At 33.8% G+C, this 18937-nt stretch overlaps 1 protein-coding gene across 2 annotated transcripts in view; it reads right to left on the reverse strand.

The window, feature by feature from the left end:
* Positions 1–13294: 13294 nt before the first annotated feature.
* The window catches only part of LOC140445667 (uncharacterized), a 227256-nt gene continuing 221613 nt past the window's right edge, over positions 13295–18937 (reverse strand). Inside the window, exon 9 of one of the 2 annotated variants that reach the window (XM_072537905.1) lies at positions 13295–15113. In XM_072537905.1, coding sequence (XP_072394006.1) covers positions 14834–15113 — 280 coding nt within the window. In that variant the 3' untranslated portion in view covers positions 13295–14833. The remainder of the gene's footprint in view (positions 15114–18937) is intronic. The other variant, XM_072537906.1, reaches the window with a different exon arrangement.

Consider the following 18937-nt stretch of genomic DNA (forward strand, 5'->3'; position numbering starts at 1 on the left):
TCCACTAATGGTATAAAAATCTTTAAAAAGTTTAAGGAAGCGGGTAAAAAAAAGACTATTGCAAGCACCTTTACAAAAGGCAATTTATTAAACTTTGGTAACAATTTGGATTATACATAAACAATACTATATTCTAAAATTACTTTAGAGTGTAATAAACTTACGGCCATTAATAGTATGTTTTTAAGAAACAAGTGTATAGGAATGAAATTTAGATTAAAACTGGCATACAATATAATTTCAAGAGAATAACTTTTAACAATGGAATGGAATTTTATTATCACAGAACTATCGAATACTTTGAATACATCTTATACTTGCTATATATCCACTACTTTTAAATTTAACAAGAAAAATAAATTATTTTTAAACTGAGAATTTTTCCTTTAGGTACCAATATATAACATAATGTTACAATTTACATAAACCCTTCATTTTCTCTCATAAAACTTTTAAATTCGTAACATGCTTTTAAAAAATATACTTTCTTAAGGGTTCTTTATTTATTTCTGTCAAACCATGTGCACGAACAAGTCATTTAATAATATCTCCAAAACAAAAAAATAAAACAATGTTACATGAAACAAAACTTCAAAATGGATTCCGAAAATAGCCAAATTAAGTCCAATAACATCAATATCTTAGGCATGTCAATATCAATTTTAGGCATCTGAAGAGACGTCCATGACCATGACTCTTCAAGTGGAACTGGACGGGACATTTGGCCAGAATTAATGACGGGCGGTGGACCCAACAAATTACAGTGTGGAGACCACGAGCAAAGAGAAGAAGAAGAAGTAGACCACCTACAGGATGCGCAGACGACGTCAAAATAATCGGTACTGGAATAAATTAGTGGGGGAGGCCTATGTCTAGCTTTGGACGCAGAACGCTGGATAATGATGATAGATTTTAGGTATGAACATTACTCAAAGTAAAAAAAAATAATGGGAGTGGGAGATTTACGGGAGTTTAACGACGTAAGTAAATCTCAGAAATGAAACAATAGCTGGTGTCAGTCTCATAATAGCAAATACTTAACTCAATAACAGTTCGCAGATACGCCAATGGCTGAACGTTGAGCTTCCAATCGTTTCACCACGAGAGGAGATGTAGCAAAAGTAGGTCATCCGCGCAATAGGTAATCCGCAACCTCAACGTGCACTTTTGCTGTGACACTGAAATCGTACAGCTCATTAAAAGTTTACATTATTTAGTTTTTTCTACATTAAACATCTAACACTATATAAAAGGTACCAAAAAGAAAAGTTTCTCTTTGCCATTTGTACCTAAAGGCACAATGTACATAAGAAAAATTCAATGTTAACAAAAATATTGCTATTTATTAATATTTACAGGATTTCAGTCTCCAGTCTTCTTGTCTTATTTCGAAGTTCCCAGGACTTTTTGTCAAAATATAGTGCCCGAGACATTTAGAAATAAGTACAGTTTTTCTCAACATTCGGTCCCAATGTTTGTCTATAATAATCAAATTGAACACATAAAATATAACATACATGAAATAATGTAAACACCTTACAAAATATTTTGTATATGATAACTTAAATTCTTTTAGCCATAAACATTTCATGTCCTTGTGCAGGAAAGCTATTCAACTATGATTAAAATACACTGTTTAAATGTCTCATATATTTTTTAATTAGATGGAATGATTTCAACACACATTTTTGGTAAATGTTGATTCGAGTTACTACATTGTATTTGTTGCATATTCACACCAAAATCAATTAAGGTTAAAAAATCTTGAGTGTATTTCAGAGTACATAGTGAATGTTATAGGTGATAGTGATAATATATGATGAAATCCTTGCCGGAATTCTCTGGGAATTTTCAGTTCCACATAGAAATGATGAAATTGTTTGCGTTTTTTGACATTTACTACAATTTGCTCAACAAGTGGATAAGCTCACAGGTCTTACGAAGCTATTCAACAACATCTACGAGACTGGTTACTTACCAAAAGACTGGCTACTATCAATCTTCATCCCACTTCCTAAAAAACCCACACTAGAAAATGTGAAGAACAGAGATTAATTAGTTTGATGAGCCATGTACTTAAAGTACTCCTTACTATCATTCACTCGCGCATATACACCAGATTAGAAGTACACCTGAGTCAAGTTCAATTTGGATTCAGAGCAGGACTCGGAACGAGGGAAGCACTTTTTAGCTTGCAAGTTCTAATACAGAGAGCCAGGGACGTCAACTGCGATGTGTATGCATGTTTCGTTGATTTCGAGAAGGCATTTGATAAAGTCCGAGTCCCCACATGGGAAACTAATTGACATCCTAAATTTATCCATTATTTAACATATACTCTGAAAACATATTTAGAGAGGCCATGGACGAATCAAAAGGTGGGATTAATGTAAATGTCCAACTTATAAACAATATTAGATATACAGACGATACAGTGTTGCTGGCAGATAGTGCGCAGGGACTCCAAAGGATGATGGATAACGTTGTAGAAACATGTAACAAATACGGTTTAAAACTACATTGCAAGAAGACAAAAATAATGATCATTAGTAAGAACACCAACATAAATGCCCAAATTTCAATAGGCGATACATCGTTAGAAATAGTGGAAAAAATATGCTATTTGGGCTGCAATATTAATAATACTTGGGATCACAGCTATGAAATAAAAACTCGTATTGAAAAAGCCAGAAACTCTTTCAACAGCCGTACGATGTTACGTCTTTAGTGTCCTCCTTTATGGAGTAGAAAGTTGGAGCCTTACATAAGCCATAAAACGATTAGAGGCATTTGAAATGTGGTGCTATCGGCGTATGTTTAGGGTCTCATATATACACCAGACGAGTAACATATCTATTCTCCAGAGGCAAAAAAAAGACAAAGAAATTATTAACACCGTAAAGAACAGAAAATTGGCTTACTTCGGCCACACCATGCGTAATAATAAATACCGACTTCTACAGTTCATTCTACAAGGCAAGATTGAGGGTAAGAGAGGCACTGGACGTAGACGTATATCCCAGCTGGTCAATCTTAGGAAGTGGACTGGTCTAACGTCAACTGATCTATTTCGAGCTGCTGTGAATAGAATAAAATGGGTCAATGTGGTCGCCAACATCTCTAGAAGATAAGCACATTTAGAAGAAGAATTTTGAGTAACAAGTATGTTTCTAGTAAGTAATATATAGTGTGAGAACATAAAGACGTGAGAACTTGCAATGTTGGAGATATGTTGAAGGAGACCAAAGCTTGATTTAGGTTGTGACGTCATTGGAAAAAGAGAGAGTTAGGTCTACAATTATAACATATTGTACTGTATAAAAGTAGTATTTTTTCGGTTCTTCATTCCGAATTTAAACTAGCGATCCGTATTTTTGGACAACTGATACTTTGTTCCACACTGTGTTTCACAACAACTGGTTTAAGCTACACCCAAGGAAATTGTACACACCTGGAAATCCCCACAGCATTCTGTGGGAAGGATTGTAAGAAATAAGATTGATTACATGCTAGTAAATAAGAGGTATAGGAACAGTTGTACACCTGTCAAAACATATCCGGGGGCAGACATAAATTCTGATCATGTACCAGTTGTAGGTAATTTCAAAGTCATGAAGAAGTATGATATTAGAAAACTGAAAGATCCTAATGATCGACTGAAATTGAGTGAAAACCTCAATACAAAGACCTCAAAGAAGATAAAAAAAAGTATGGGAAGAATACTTGTGAGGAAACTTTTCCACGATCTTCGAACAATACAAAAAACCACAATCGAAGAAAATTCAGGTCCCGAAATCCTACCAGAAGAAATAACGGCACCGTCAGACAAATGAAGGATGGAAAGGCACCGGGACTTGATGAAATTCCTGTAGAACTGCTGAAGCTAGATGCAGAACAAATAAAAATAATAACTGAAATATTTATTGAAATAGACAAGGTAAGAAAAATACCAGTAGAGTGGATCAAATCGGAGTTCGTACCATTGCCCAAAAAACCAGGAGCAAAAGTTTGTGAAGATTATAGGACCATAAGCCTAATGGGCCATCTACTGAAGCCGTTTTTAAAAGTCATCCAGAAAAGAATTTACCAGAAATGCAAGGAACAAATTGCGCCCAATCAATTTGGATTTGTGAACGCCGTTGGTACGAGGGAAGCTTTATTTAGCGTGCAGGTATTGTTTCAGAAATGTAAAGATGTCAGCTGTGATGTTTTTGCAGGCTTAATTGACTACAAGAAGGCTTTCGATACAGTCAGGTATGAACAAATGATGAAAGTGCTGAAGAGGACATCGATTGACGGAAGAGACCTAAAAATAATAGCTAACCTGTTTTGGAATCAATCAGCGGTGCTCCTAATAGATGGAGAATATACAGATCAGGTCAAAATCTTAAGGGGGGTGAGACAGGGGTGCATAATTTCACAACTGATATTCAATATGTACTCGGAGCACATTTTTAAAGAGGCTCTAAAAGATATTGATGAAGATATCTCAATACATCTAGTCAAGCTCAATAACCTGCGGTATTCAGATGATACAATAGTGTTTTCCAACACCATACAAGGCCTACAAAACTTAATAAATAAAATAACGGAAATAATTAGAGCATATGGTCTCGATATAGATATAAACACCAGCAAAACCAAGCTAATGATCATCAGCAAGGAAAACATAACTAGAGCAAACTGTATGTAAACCAAATGAGAATTGAAGAGATTAAATGTCGCATCGGGAAGGCAAAAAGTGCATTCTTGACTATGAGTCCTGTGTTCAAGAGCCATAACTTCACCCTAGAAACAAAAATAAGGCTCCTTAAATGTTACGTGTACTCAGTGCTTCTCTACGGAGTAGAAACGTGGACATTGAAGGCGGAAACGAAACGTGGACATTGAAGGCGGAAACTATCAAAACTTCAGGCTAAGGTTATACAGAAGAATCGTGAAGATACCATGGACAGACAAAGTCACCAATGAAAAAGTACTACGGAAGATGAACACAACCGCGGATTTGGTCAACATTGCGAAGGGTCGTAAGCTGCAATACTTGGGACATATAATGAAAAATCACGGCAGATATGAGGTAGTCCAATGCATTTTGCAAGGTAAAATTGAAGGAAAAAGGACCCCAGGACGAAGACGAATATCCTGGCTTGCTAACCTGAGAGCATGGTATAGAAAGACCTATTGAAAGAAAAACACAGCTATTCCTTATAGCGACCAACAAAGTCATCATAGCCAGAATGATCACCAACGTTCGGAACGAACAGGCACCCTATAAAGAATAAGATACTTTGTCCTACTTTTGATTACATTTTTACCACCATGCAATAACCGGAAAAAACGTTTTCACGTATAAGACCAAAAAGAAAAGAAAAAGAATAAATTTTGAAAAATTGCTTATTACAAAATAGTGAAAATTAAATAAATATTGTACTAAATGTAATTGTATAAAATAATTTCTAAAGGCATAAAATATTTATCCTAAATCGGGGGGACAAACATAGAGTGACCAAGCAGGCCATAAAATTATGCTATAGAAATAGTATAGAATTGGGAACGGATGTTCTTATAAAATCATTCCATCTAATTATAGACAACCCTAAATATTCATTTCAGTTAGCTTTCAGTAACATGTATCATTTAAATATTATCATAACATTATACATTTGTATTGAAAAATAAAATACAGAGACTTTGAGCATTTTTGTATAACATTCTAAATACTATAGAAGTGTGTGCAAATTTTAAAGTCAAAAATAGGGTATAGTACTATACTTATAAAGTTTTTGAATAGGTTAACTGCATATTGTACTGTATAAGTCTAACATATTTTGAGTACATTACTTACACTGAGTGTCCCATAATATATGGACATGGGTTACTAGGCAAAATTCGGTGACAAAATAAAGCGTTTGAGTCCAAAATACTTTCGCAAAAAGTTACTTTAATTTGTTTATTACTTTTTTTTTCTATTAATAATTGGGATATACTGAATACCGTTTTATTTCACAATTTTCCTAGTGGGCAATTCCCAAGAGAGTCGATATAAATACCTAACTAAAAAAAACGAACTTCGAATTGAAGTTCCATGCTTCTGTGCGTCGCCAGAATCACACCGAGAGAGAGAAAAAGAGAGGGAGTGGGAGAGAGACAATAAAAGGAATAAAAGAAATAGGAAAAAAGTGGGAAGTTGATGAAATTTCATATGAGTATTCTCTGTACAAAGTTTTATAGTATACTTATTAGCAATTCTAGTATAATTATGTAATGCACACTGCAACTGTAAGTGCAATTGATGTTGATAATATATTTATGAGATTATTCTGAAACCAAAAACAGGTTTATTTATCCAAGAAAGTGTTAAGCCGAAAATATCGACTTCCAAAAAAAAAACTACTTTACTAAAACAAGCAATATTTCGCTAATTAGTCAAGGCGGTATCTGTTATAAAACACATTCATTTGGGTGAATCGTATATGATCTTATTTTTTTGCTTTAATGGCATCAAAATTTTATTAGAAATGATAAATTTACTTATTATGAATCTGGGTGCTTGGAACATACAAGGAATAAGGACAAAACAAGAGGAGGTCTTCCGTGAACTGAGTAAAATGAAACTAGACATCTGTGTATTAACTGAAGTAAAGAAAAAAGGAAGAGGAAATGAAAAGATAAACGAATACCTGCATTTCTATAGTGGCGTAGAAAAGAGCGAACGAGCTAAAAGGGGAGTGTCTATAGCAATACATCAGAAACTGAAAAAATGTATTAAATCATGGCAAGAAATAGATGAAAGAATTATCCTCATGGAAATTAAGAAAAATGGCCATGAAATAGTGGTAATTGGAACATATGCACCGACGGATGACTCAAGGGTTGACAGCAAGGAAGAGTACTTTAACAAGTTAACAACTGTTCTAGCCACAATTAATAAGAAGAAAGAAATTTGGATCTTAGGTGATCTTAATGCAAGAACCGGAAAGAGCTCCAACAGTGAAATAATAGGGAGATATGGAGAAGACATTCTGAACGACAATGGCCAAAGATTAATAGATTTTTGCGAGGCACATTCTTTGAAAATATTAAATGGTTTCTTCCCCCATAAGAATATACATAAATTTACATGGACGCAGCCTACCAGGAATTTAAAATCAATAATTGACTATTTCATTCATCGTAAAGATTCTAAACTAAAAACGAAGGACGTGAAGGTGTTTAGAGGGCCAGAATGTGGAAGTGACCACCATATGATTATTGCAAAAGTAATGGTGACATTTAAGAGAGAACAATCAAGTCACAAAAATGATGAAGTAACAGACATAGGAACAACCATAGAAAACATAAAATATAACCTGGAAAGCTTTAAACAAGATTCGACAAAGTTCTTATATAAAATTAGAATAGCTCAGAAAATAAAAAATATAGAAACAAAGGACTTAGACCCTGAAAGTCTGTATGAGGTAATTAAAAAATATATTCATGAAGCGGCAAATGAAGCACTGAGAAAAGTTGAAAATCGGAAAAAAGCAAAACCTGAATGGTTGTCAACGGAACTAGAAGAGAAAGTTCTCAAGAAAAAACAAGCATATCACATATGGCTTCAATCCAAAGATCCTCAAGACAGAGAAATATACGCTAAATGGAATAGAGAAGTTAAAAAAGACGTGGATAAGGCGAAAAATATAAACTGGGAGGCTAAGTGTGATGAACTGGACAGATTTATGGGTGGAACAAAAGTGGCGCAAGCTTGGAAAACATTAAAACAGTTTAGGAAAAATGAGAAAAATGAAGACAACATTTCTCTCATAAAGTTAAATGAATGGGAAGAATATTATACGAAACTGCTGAAAGAGGATAGAGTAGAGTACAGATGGGAAAAGATAAGGGAATTAATAGACAACAGAGACGAAAGACAGGAAATCCCTATAATAACATTATCTGAATTGACGGAAACCTTAAAAGAGGTTAAAAACGGAAAAGCCGCAGGGCCTGGAGACATTCCCATAGAGCTGGTTAAATATGGGCCGACTGCACTTTTAGAATTAATAGTAGACCTTTTCAATAAATGTATGTGTGGAGACCAGGAAATTCCTAGAGATTGGAATAAATCTTATATAAGCTCCATATATAAGAGAGGGAATAAAAGAGACTGTTCCAATTATAGAGGTATTAGTGTGACGAGCTCTGTGGGCCGGTTGTACGGCAGAATATTAAAGAAGAGGGTTGAAAGACAGATACAAGATATTGAAGAACAAAGCGGCTTTCGTACCGGGAGATCCTGCCTTGATAATATATTTATCCTACGACAAATAATTGAAAAGCGTGTCGAAAGAAGTAGAGAGACCCATTTGGTATTTATAGACCTTGAGAAAGCATATGATAGTGTCCCGTTAAAGAAAATGTTTGAGGTCCTCAAAAGGTCCGGATTGGATTCGACGTATATCCGAGCGATATATAAATTGTACGAAAATGCAGTTAGTTGTGTAAAAATTGGAACCAGAACCTCAAATGAATTTAAAGTCACTAAAGGCCTAAAGCAAGGATGCTGTTTGTCACCGACACTCTTTAAAATATACGTCCAAGAAGCATTGAGGAATTGGAGAAATAAATGTAGATTTATGGGCATCGAAGTGGGACAAGAAACTCTGTATACATTGTTGTTTGCAGATGATCAGGTGGTGGTTGCAACCGATGAGGAAGATATAAATTATATGAATCGAAAATTATTTGAGGAATATGCCAAATGGGGGCTTACTGTAAACATAAGCAAAACAGAATATTTAAAAATTGGAGGAAATACCACAGATCTGAGGCTTGAAAACGCAGTCATAAAAGGCTGCAACCAGTATAAATATCTAGGAAGCATCATATCAGCAGATGGCAGAGTTAAGATAGATGTACAAAACCGAATAACCCAAGGGAAAAAATGCATCCGAATACTGAATTCATTACTGTGGTCTAATAAAATAAAGATGCATACCAAACTTCGCGTATACAGAGCAATTGTAGAACCAATTACTACATATGGTGCCGAATGTTGGACGATGACAAAGAATGAACGAGATAAAGTAGACGTTGTGGAAATGGATTATCTTAGAAGGTCATGTCGAGTATCGAGAATGGAAAGAATCAGGAATGAGGAAATACGAAACCGTGCAGGAATTAGAGATACTCTTTCAGATAGAATACAAGGAAGGCAATTACAATGGTATGGTCACGTGATGAGAATGGAGGAGGAGCGGTGGCCAAAGAAAGCCTTAATGTATGTTCCGCCAGAAAGAAGGAAAAGGGGAAGACCACCAAATTCCTGGAGAAGAGAAATTACAAAAACAATGCAATCTAGAGGCTTAGAAGAGGGAGATTGGAGAGATAGGAAAAGATGGAGGCTGAAATGCGGGAAGCGGCAATCGCCGTAGGACCCCCGTTATATGATGATGATGATGATAAATTTACTATGCGGATACTTCAAACGGTGGTCTAAATGTTTTATTAAACAATTTGTAAAAAAAAAATAAAAAATTTAAATTTTTTTCTCCTCTTCTTTGCTATATCTCGGTAGCTATGCATTTTAGAAACATTTTGTGAAGACAACAAAGTTTTACAATTAAATTTCCTACAAGTTAGAATTAATTGCAGATTTAAAAAAATAACTATACTTATTGCAAAGTAGTAAAAACCATTAACATTCCGTTACTCGCGCACGGTGTGTCAGACCGGCGCTGTAAAGTTTCCAGTAACTCCGATTGACGTGGGGATTTGGAATTGCGGCTCCATATACGTCTTCCTTCAGTCGTCGCTCAACTGTGGGCGTATATATGTGTAAAAAAGAGCATTGTAATTTTATTATTAAGCAGCACAGTCCGGTACACCGGGTGCGAGTATTCGGCACACATTTTTGTGCTTTGGATCAGACATCGAAAGTTTTACTCTGTAAGGTGATATAAGTTCTTTTTATTATTTTCAATGTTTATATATTTGTATATTTATAAGAATATAGATATGGATTACGAGAAGGAGAAACAAAGATTATTAAAATTATTTGAGGAAGTATCGACCGACGAGGAAATGTATGAAGATGATGATGAACAAAATGAAATGGATCATGTAGAAGAACGATCTGCATGTAATGATACTGAACAAGAAGACTTGAAGACGATCAAATAGATGAAGAAACTGTTAGTTTCAGACGGGAGTCGTACTTTATAGGTAAAGACAAATGAACAAAGTTGAAAAAACATTGTCCACTGAAGAATGTAAGAACGTACCAATATATTTGTAGGATTGCCAGATATAAAACAATTTGTTAAAACTCACTCAACACCTATTGACATCTGGAATTGCATTTTTGACGAAGAAATGCTATATCTAGTTGTTGACTGTACAAATATAAAAATTGAGAGTGGTACAAACGTTTACAACAGACAAAGAGATGCGAAACGTACCGACATTGCCGAAATCAAAGCACTAATTGGTCTTCTTTATCTTGCTGGTATTAGAAAAGCAAACCACATGAATTTAGGGGATCTCTGGAGAACAGATGGCACTGGCATTGAAACTTTTCGGCTTGTAATGAGTAAGCCTAGATTTCAATTTCTTTTGCAATGTCTGCGATTTGATAACATTCACACAAGAAATGAAAGAATACAAGTAGATAAGCTTGCTCCAATACGAACATTGATAGAAAAATTTAACAGCAACATTAAAAAATGCTATTTTCATTCTGCTTATGTTTCCATTGACGAGAAACTAGAAGCTTTTCGGGGAAAATGCAGTTTCAAGCAGTACATTTTTTGTTATTTCCGATGCCAAACAGTTCTATACCGTCCACTGGATAATTTTTATACTCTGGATAATTGGTTTTGTAGTGTCACTCTAGCTGGTAGACTTGAAAAAAAAATTCGAAACGTCCTACTTATCTCTACAATGCACCATGGAGATGATATTGATCCTATCACAAATAAACCTGAGATAATAATTATAGTCCAAGATCCCAGAGCGATCAGACATAACTTATTTTCACACAGATGAAACCTTAGAGTCTCACTAGCGTCTCGCGTGCTTTGAATACCTGCGTATTTATGAAACTTGCTGAGTGACACCTGGGCAGTTACCAGGTGAGAAATGTAACTAAAAATAAGAGCTATTTAACTTAAATTTACATAACTGATTTTTATACATATTCTGTAGAATATTATTTTGAAAATACTGTAATAAGTGTCAGACACTTGTCATGGACCAGAACTTTTGTCAGACGCTTTAAAGCTCCACTAAAATTAAATGAACTTTACTTACTTTTACATGTCTGATTTTTAAATATGTTATTAATGGAACTATAATAAAGTTATATTTAATCAGTCAGACAAATTAAAATGACCAAACATCCCTCAAACACAAAAATTAGTTAACCAGAAGTATGAGCGCGAGAGTGCTGTGCGCATGAGCCTCAGAGTAAAAAATTCAAATAGATTAAGAATACTTACTGCTTTCGATCCGATTAAATATTTTTGCATCTCTATTGAACTCTAGCATTAAGATAAATATTAAAATAAATTAATGTATTGAATATATTTGGGATAATTAATTAAATCGGAGCAATTTGGTTTCATAAGAAATTATATTTACTTTTTCTTATTCTGAATCTATTTTCTTGTGGCATTTTAATAACGTCAATAAACGTACTTTAACCTTTAATTGTGGCTTATTCCCATTTAAATAGTAATTATATTTACTTTATTGTAAAAGGATACTAGTTAGGATAATTAAAAAAAATAATTTTTGTAAAAAATCTTCAACTGGGATTGATTGAAACAAACATTTTTCATATTTTAATCATCATATTCATTGTCGCAATTATTACAATTTTCATCATTCAACCAATCATGATGCTGCTCATCCGAGTCATCATCTTCATCATTATCAGTTATGTTGTTGCTGACTGTTTCTTCTGCAAAAAATAGTTCAAAGAATTAAAAAGCAGAAAATCACAAACATAATATATTCTAAACCTGAAATCAAAGTATAAGACCTGAAGTTTGAAGGAATTCACTAACGTTAAAATTTTTTTAATTTTTGCGATCGAATTCTTCGTTAATATTAGATACGCTGTAATTATTTAAAAACAATTGAAGCCGGGCAGCATTAATGTTGCACATATCAGTAAAACTATAAATTTCGCAGATAAATTTTTGGATTATTTTCAAAACATCTTTTTGGGTGCGCTCATCGGTAAACAACTCTGATTCTCCAAACTGCATAAAAGCTCGCTGATATTCATGTTTCTTCATTAATATATTGAATGGTCTTTGTTTACCCTTTGTAAAGGTTTACTCGTAAACCTTTGTCAAATTAATGTATCCCTGGTTATTTCTGGTGCCTGCGTTTAACCATACATTCGAAACATCATTTTTTAAATTATGCATATGTCCAACATAATTATCGCAATGTCAGTATCAGAACATCTAATAACAAAATTTGCTTCAACGTCTACATTACAAATATAAAAAACAATTTTAGTGTCAGCTTCTTCATGTTCAGGACACGATAAATTGTCATCAACATTCGATAAAACTGTATTATTATCAACGATGTAAGAATGACATTGTTTAGAATTAATTAATATCCGTTTAGTCTCAATAAATGGCACCATTTCGTCAGATGTCCAGTGTTGAATAAAAAAATCAACGAGGGCCTGTTTGAAATTGATATTTTTGAGTTCTTGCGAAAAATCTGACGGTCTAATTTGATCGGAACCAGAAATGTTGAAATCTAATTGAGTAGACTCATGACGAAGGCCTCTTTTGTAGCCTTTGATCGAAGGAGAGAAATATTGATCAAAACTAACATAGAGTGAAACAGATTGTGAGTTAAAGAAGGAGAACCGAGTTATAGACCTCTCACTCACTCTGAAATGCAAGCACAGCACTCTCGCGCTCATACTTCTGGTTAACTAATTTTTGTGTTTGAGGGATGTTTGGTCATTTTAATTTGTCTGACTGATTAAATATAACTTTATTATAGTTCCATTAATAACATATTTAAAAATCAGACATGTAAAAGTAAGTAAAGTTCATTTAATTTTAGTGGAGCTTTAAAGCGTCTGACAAAAGTTCTGGTCCATGACAAGTGTCTGACACTTATTACAGTATTTTCAAAATAATATTCTACAGAATATGTATAAAAATCAGTTATGTAAATTTAAGTTAAATAGCTCTTATTTTTAGTTACCTTTCTCACCTGGTAACTGCCCAAGTGTCACTCAGCAAGTTTCATAAATATGCAGGTATTCAAAGCACGCGAGCCGCTACTGAGACTCTAAGGTTTCATCTGTGTGAAAATAAGTTATGTCTGATCGCTCTGGGATCTTTCTCTATTACATATAATGAGACGAAGAGGGGAGTGGATGTGGTGGATAAATTATGCACGCAATATAATTGCGCTCGTGCCACGATGGCCTATGGTTAATAGGAATAAACTCTTTTGTAGTTTATACTAGTCTAAATGATGAATCCAAAACACCACGTAAAGAATTTTTACTGCAACTCTCGATGTAACTAACCAGGGACTATCAAAATATACGGGCTATGTCTACCAACTTACCCAGTACCATCAGAATAAGGCTTAGGGAGATATGTGACTTGCCAGCGGAACAAGTACCGGGACTCAAGGTCGCTGTGCTGTTTGTGATAGGAATATTAAATATGAAAACAAAATATGATTGCCAAATATGCACAAAATATCTGTGTTTGGAACATGTTACACCATTGTGTAATTTATGTTATGAAAATGTTAATTAATATTTCTTATTTTTTTTTTGTTACAATTACTCTTTATTTTTGTTTTGTTTTGTATTGAATTAATTTCTTTACGTTCCTAGTATACAAATTTAACAATATTCAATAATTTTTTTTTAATTTCCAAGTTTTTTTGTAAATTTTAATGGATCACTATAAAATCTAGCTAACTTTTCATTAAAGTAATATAATGTTGGAACAAACGCATATCTGCAAAATTATATAATCATATATTCAGTAAATAATTGTACACAATTTTCAAAAAAAAATTAAAAAAAGTTAATCGATTGTACAGAAATTTTGTGGAATATGTTTTTTTATATTAAAAAGGTTTACTGGGTAAATTTTGCATGTTCTATGTGGCTTCTAAATACCTGAAAAAGATTATTGAAAACATTAATTTTTGGCTCTTTTTTAATGGTTTTTGGTAATTTTGCAATTATAAGAATTATTTTTTTCATTTGCAATTAATTCTATCTTGAAGTAAATTTAATTAAAAACATTTTTTGTCTGCACCAAATTTTTCTAAAATGCACAACTGCTGAGATATAAAAAGGAGAAAATTGAATTTTTATAATTTTTTCCGAAATTGTTTAATAGAAAATTTAGCCCACATTTTGAAGTGTCCGCATAGTGAAGTTATCATTTCTAATATTTCGAAGCAATCAAAGCAAAAAAATAGGACAACATACGATTTACCGAAGCCAAAACAGATAACACCTGGTCTAAATACGTATGGTACTTGAATTCTTTTATTTATATCGATTACATACCACCTAAACCCATGTCCAATTAATTATATGTATTGTTGAACTAATAATCAGCCCGAATACGATTGTCTTTTATTAATTTGGCTTACTTCTAACATTTAAATGAGTTTCCTATCTTCAAGTATGTGTGATAGCTGTTCAGCATACTCTATTTTACCTAATGGTTTAATAATATTGACGTGCTTTATTACATAAGCTAGTAAATATTCTAATAGTGTCAATCCCAAATGGTAAAATCTTTAAAATGTTCTAAAATCTTTTTCCGTGCCGTCAAGTTTACAACTTTGTATGTTCGATTTCATCAGTCTTCTCTTCATGTATGGTTTCTTCCCTATTGTGATAATCTGTCTCGTCGGGTACATTGTCATATTTACTAATTCTATCCTTTTCCCTTTGTAGATTCTTCAGGTCCTTCAGCAATCCATTGTTCATGCCTTTTGCGGGAGCGACTAAGTCAGGTTTAGTTTCGTCAAATACATCGATGATTATTTTCAGGAAGTTCGTCATTTTGGGCTCTGAATCAATTATTCGCAACTGATCGTTTAATACGTCGGACCTAAAACAATATATAACATTACTGCAATTGTAAAACCTAAAAATAATTTATACTTTATATATAAAAAAATCAAGCAGTCTACTAAACAACAATGTAAATAGTTTATAACACGAAGTTCTTTTACAATAAGAATGAAATAATATCATTCTAGTAACTTTTATCCAACCATACAGCAAACTCCCTATGCATAGATTCTGATGACTTTTAGTGAATTATCAGTTGGGAAAATATTGTAGTTTTTGCCAGTTCATTTCTCGCTCTCGCGCTTTTTGTTATTATCATTGTTATTGTGTTTGTAAATTGGAGGTTAGGTCGTGTTGGTTGTTTACTTTGTACTTTCAATTTTTGCTAAATTAACAAAAAAAAGTTTTTTTGAAAACTAATAAACCTTTATACATTTTCAAAAATGCCTAAAGCTTTAAGAAGTTGTGTCCAGAAAATGGTCATTTCTTTAATTACCTATTTTGAGACAGAACGTGACCATCAATCTATATTAATGATAATTCATAATGTCGTGGACCTGATGTAATCATTTAGTGACGTCGATCTAAGAACGAAACAATGGTATCAAGCATTGCTAAAAACATGCTGAAAAAAAGACGTGATTTAATGGAGTTACCCACGATGAAGACATGTTTTCTGCAGCAGTATGTGAAACTAAAAAATGAAGGTCTATACACATTTGTTTTCTTGGATGAGACATGGATTTTTTAAGATGGTACTATTAGTCGTTCTTGGCAAGATTCAAGTGACAAAAGTGTTAAGAAAACTAAAGTCACTGGTGCAAGGTAAATATATGTTTAAAAAATACATTTTTTAAACTCAACTATCTTTTGTTGCAATGTTTAAATTTAAAAGAAATAACAATATTTAATAATTTACTTTAAAATAAAACTGAAATGGTTTTGGGAAATTATGCTTTGTTTCATCATCTTTTTTTTTTATTATAATGAATGTACAAACAATCAAACTCATAAATATTTTACTGCCGCACTACACAAGAAGAATGTTTGTAGCCTTTATCATTACCTTCAATAATAGCCAAGACAACTAAGTACATAATATTTATATTATATTTGATAATTTAAATTATTTTTTAGATATATATTTTATTTTGTAATTTAAACTATTTTTTAGATATATTGTTCTCCATGCAGGAAATTGTAATGGATTTATACAAGGAGCTTGTTTTTTTCATCCAAAACAAAGAATTTTGACTACTATGGAGACATGAATCGTTATAAGTTATAACTTTTTGCAATGGTTTGAACATCAGCTGTTGAATAATTTAGAGGAACCATCAATTATTATAATGGATAATGGTCCGTATCATAGCACAATAAATAATAAAGCTCTACATCTGTTGCAAAGAAAAGCTGAAATAAAAGAATGGTTGAAAGCTCAATTGCTGGAACTGGTCCAGAGGTATGCTTTTAATAAAATTGGTGCAACTGCATATGCTTTTAATATTTCATTGGTGATAGGAATAAACCAGAACCAATATATAAGGTAGATAGACTGGCTAAACAATATGGGCGTGATAGAGGTCTTCGACTTCCTCCGTACCATGGTATTTTTATTGCAATTGAGCATATATGGGGAATAAGTAAACGGTATTACTCTGAAATATATATGAAAATGCCACAACAACCATAAGTCTACATTCAGCAACTAATAAGATAAAGATAAAAAGGGGAGTCAGGCAAGGTGATACCATGTCACCAAAGCTGTTCATTACCGTTCTTGAGTATGCATTTAAAAGACTAACATGGCAACAGAAAGGAATATCCATCGATGGAGACAGATTAAACCATCTACGTTTTGCGGACGATATCGTGCTTCTGTCAGATAATCTGGGAGAGATCAAAGACATGCTCCAAGAACTGAATTACATACTACAAGAAACTGGGCTGGAGATAAATTTCGAGAAAACCAAAATGATGACCAATATGGTTCCCAGCGAAGAGATACAGATCAATAACAACAAGGTAGAATTAATCGATAAATACACATACTTGGGTCATGAAATCAGAATAACCAGAGACAACCAAACCTGCGAGCTAAATAGACGAATCACGTTGGGATGGGCGGCATATGGAAGGATGAGAGACATTTTTAAAACAAATACTCCAATTCACCTGAAAAGGAAGGCATTTAACCAATGCATCCTACCAGTCTTGACCTACGGAGCAGAGACCCTAACTTTAACGAAAGCTACTGCCGAAAAACTGAGGGTAACACAAAGGCGAATGGAGAGATCAATGCTGGGTCTGACCTTGAAAGATCGCGTGAGAAATGAGGAGATACGCCGACGAACTGGCGTTGACGATATTATACTGCGAATCAATAAACAAAAGTGGAGGTGGGCTGGACATGTTGCTAGAATGGAAGACGGAAGATGGACGAAGAGATTATTGGAGTGGAGACCAAGAGCCGACAAGCGAAGTCGAGGCAGACCACCCACCCGATGGACCGACGACCTAAGGAGAATAGAAACAAACTGGATTGCAGCAGCTAGAGATAGAGAGAACTGGAGACGTTTGGAGGAGGCCTATATCCAACAATGGATGTGAAAACGGGGCTGGATGATGATGATGATTACTCTGATCATGTTGGAACAAATGACAGTTCTACTGCAAAGCTTTTGGCAGTGTGGAAGGAGGCCCTGGCCCAAATTACACCAGAAGTATGGTCAAAAACAATAAAGAATACAGAATCTGAGATACAGCACTGGTGGGAGAGAGAAATTGTTTTTGATCGTGAAGACATTAGTCCTGTAGTTACTGATTTAACAGAAGATGATGATGACGATTTATACATTGATAACAGTGACGAAGTCTTTTAATTGTATTGAGAAAACAATTATGTAAGTATTGCAATATTGTTATAATAAAAATATATTTCTGTAATATATATTTATTTAAAAGATATTTGTATTCAACTCAGATAATCAGGTAGGTGAGTTACAAAATCTAAATAATTTTGTATATTGGTATAGAACAACTATAATTAACAGAATTCTTACATTGTTAAGGATTGTTGGATAATGAAGCATCTATATTAATGAAACAAGTATACTCTATTATATATTATACTTTGATGTGAAGGGGCGAGAGAAGAATTCAGTCGTAGCGAGAAAGTGCTAGAATGCGTGAGAATTGTGCGTGAATGAGAGATCGGGTGAATGCCGTGCCCATGTTGCGCCCCAATCAGGGCCATCCGACCGGTAATTCACCGCTGAGGAGGTTGTTTTTTTTAGCAGGTAGGTCTCTGGCATTGACGGCGATGGTGTCCGAACAACCCTAGCGCGCGGCCTCGGATATCATCATGGCCACGCTGGGGTTTAAATCATACCCCAGAAACTTATATGAATAACCTTGGAAATTTCTTCCAGCACTTCAGACCCCAGTCAGTTAATAAAGAGAAATGACAGCCTATCTCGCTCACAAAGACTTTAACCAATCATTTATTTTAACACCATCTAGGGGTGTCACAAATAAAATAATCAAACGAAGCTTTATTCTGCAATGTCAATTCTGTCAAAATTAACGACAGATCTTCCGTTAGTTTACAGCTTTCAATTTTATTTTATTATCTTTACCTATCGTTTGTATTTATTCTTAGTAATTTTAATTTAAGTTGGTTACTTAGTCTTTAAAGTTTAGTTGTAGTAACCTATTGTAGGAAATGGCCCGCAAGAGGCGCTAAAGGAATGAAATTAATACTTGTCCATTTGAATTTACCGCCAAATGATGGATAGTAATGACCTCAATGGCACGTGGTGCTAATAAACTTAATTGATACATTGAGTTGCCTATCTACCT

This window comes from Diabrotica undecimpunctata, chromosome 7 (genome assembly GCF_040954645.1).
Source record: "Diabrotica undecimpunctata isolate CICGRU chromosome 7, icDiaUnde3, whole genome shotgun sequence".
Lineage (NCBI taxonomy): Eukaryota > Metazoa > Arthropoda > Insecta > Coleoptera > Chrysomelidae > Diabrotica > Diabrotica undecimpunctata.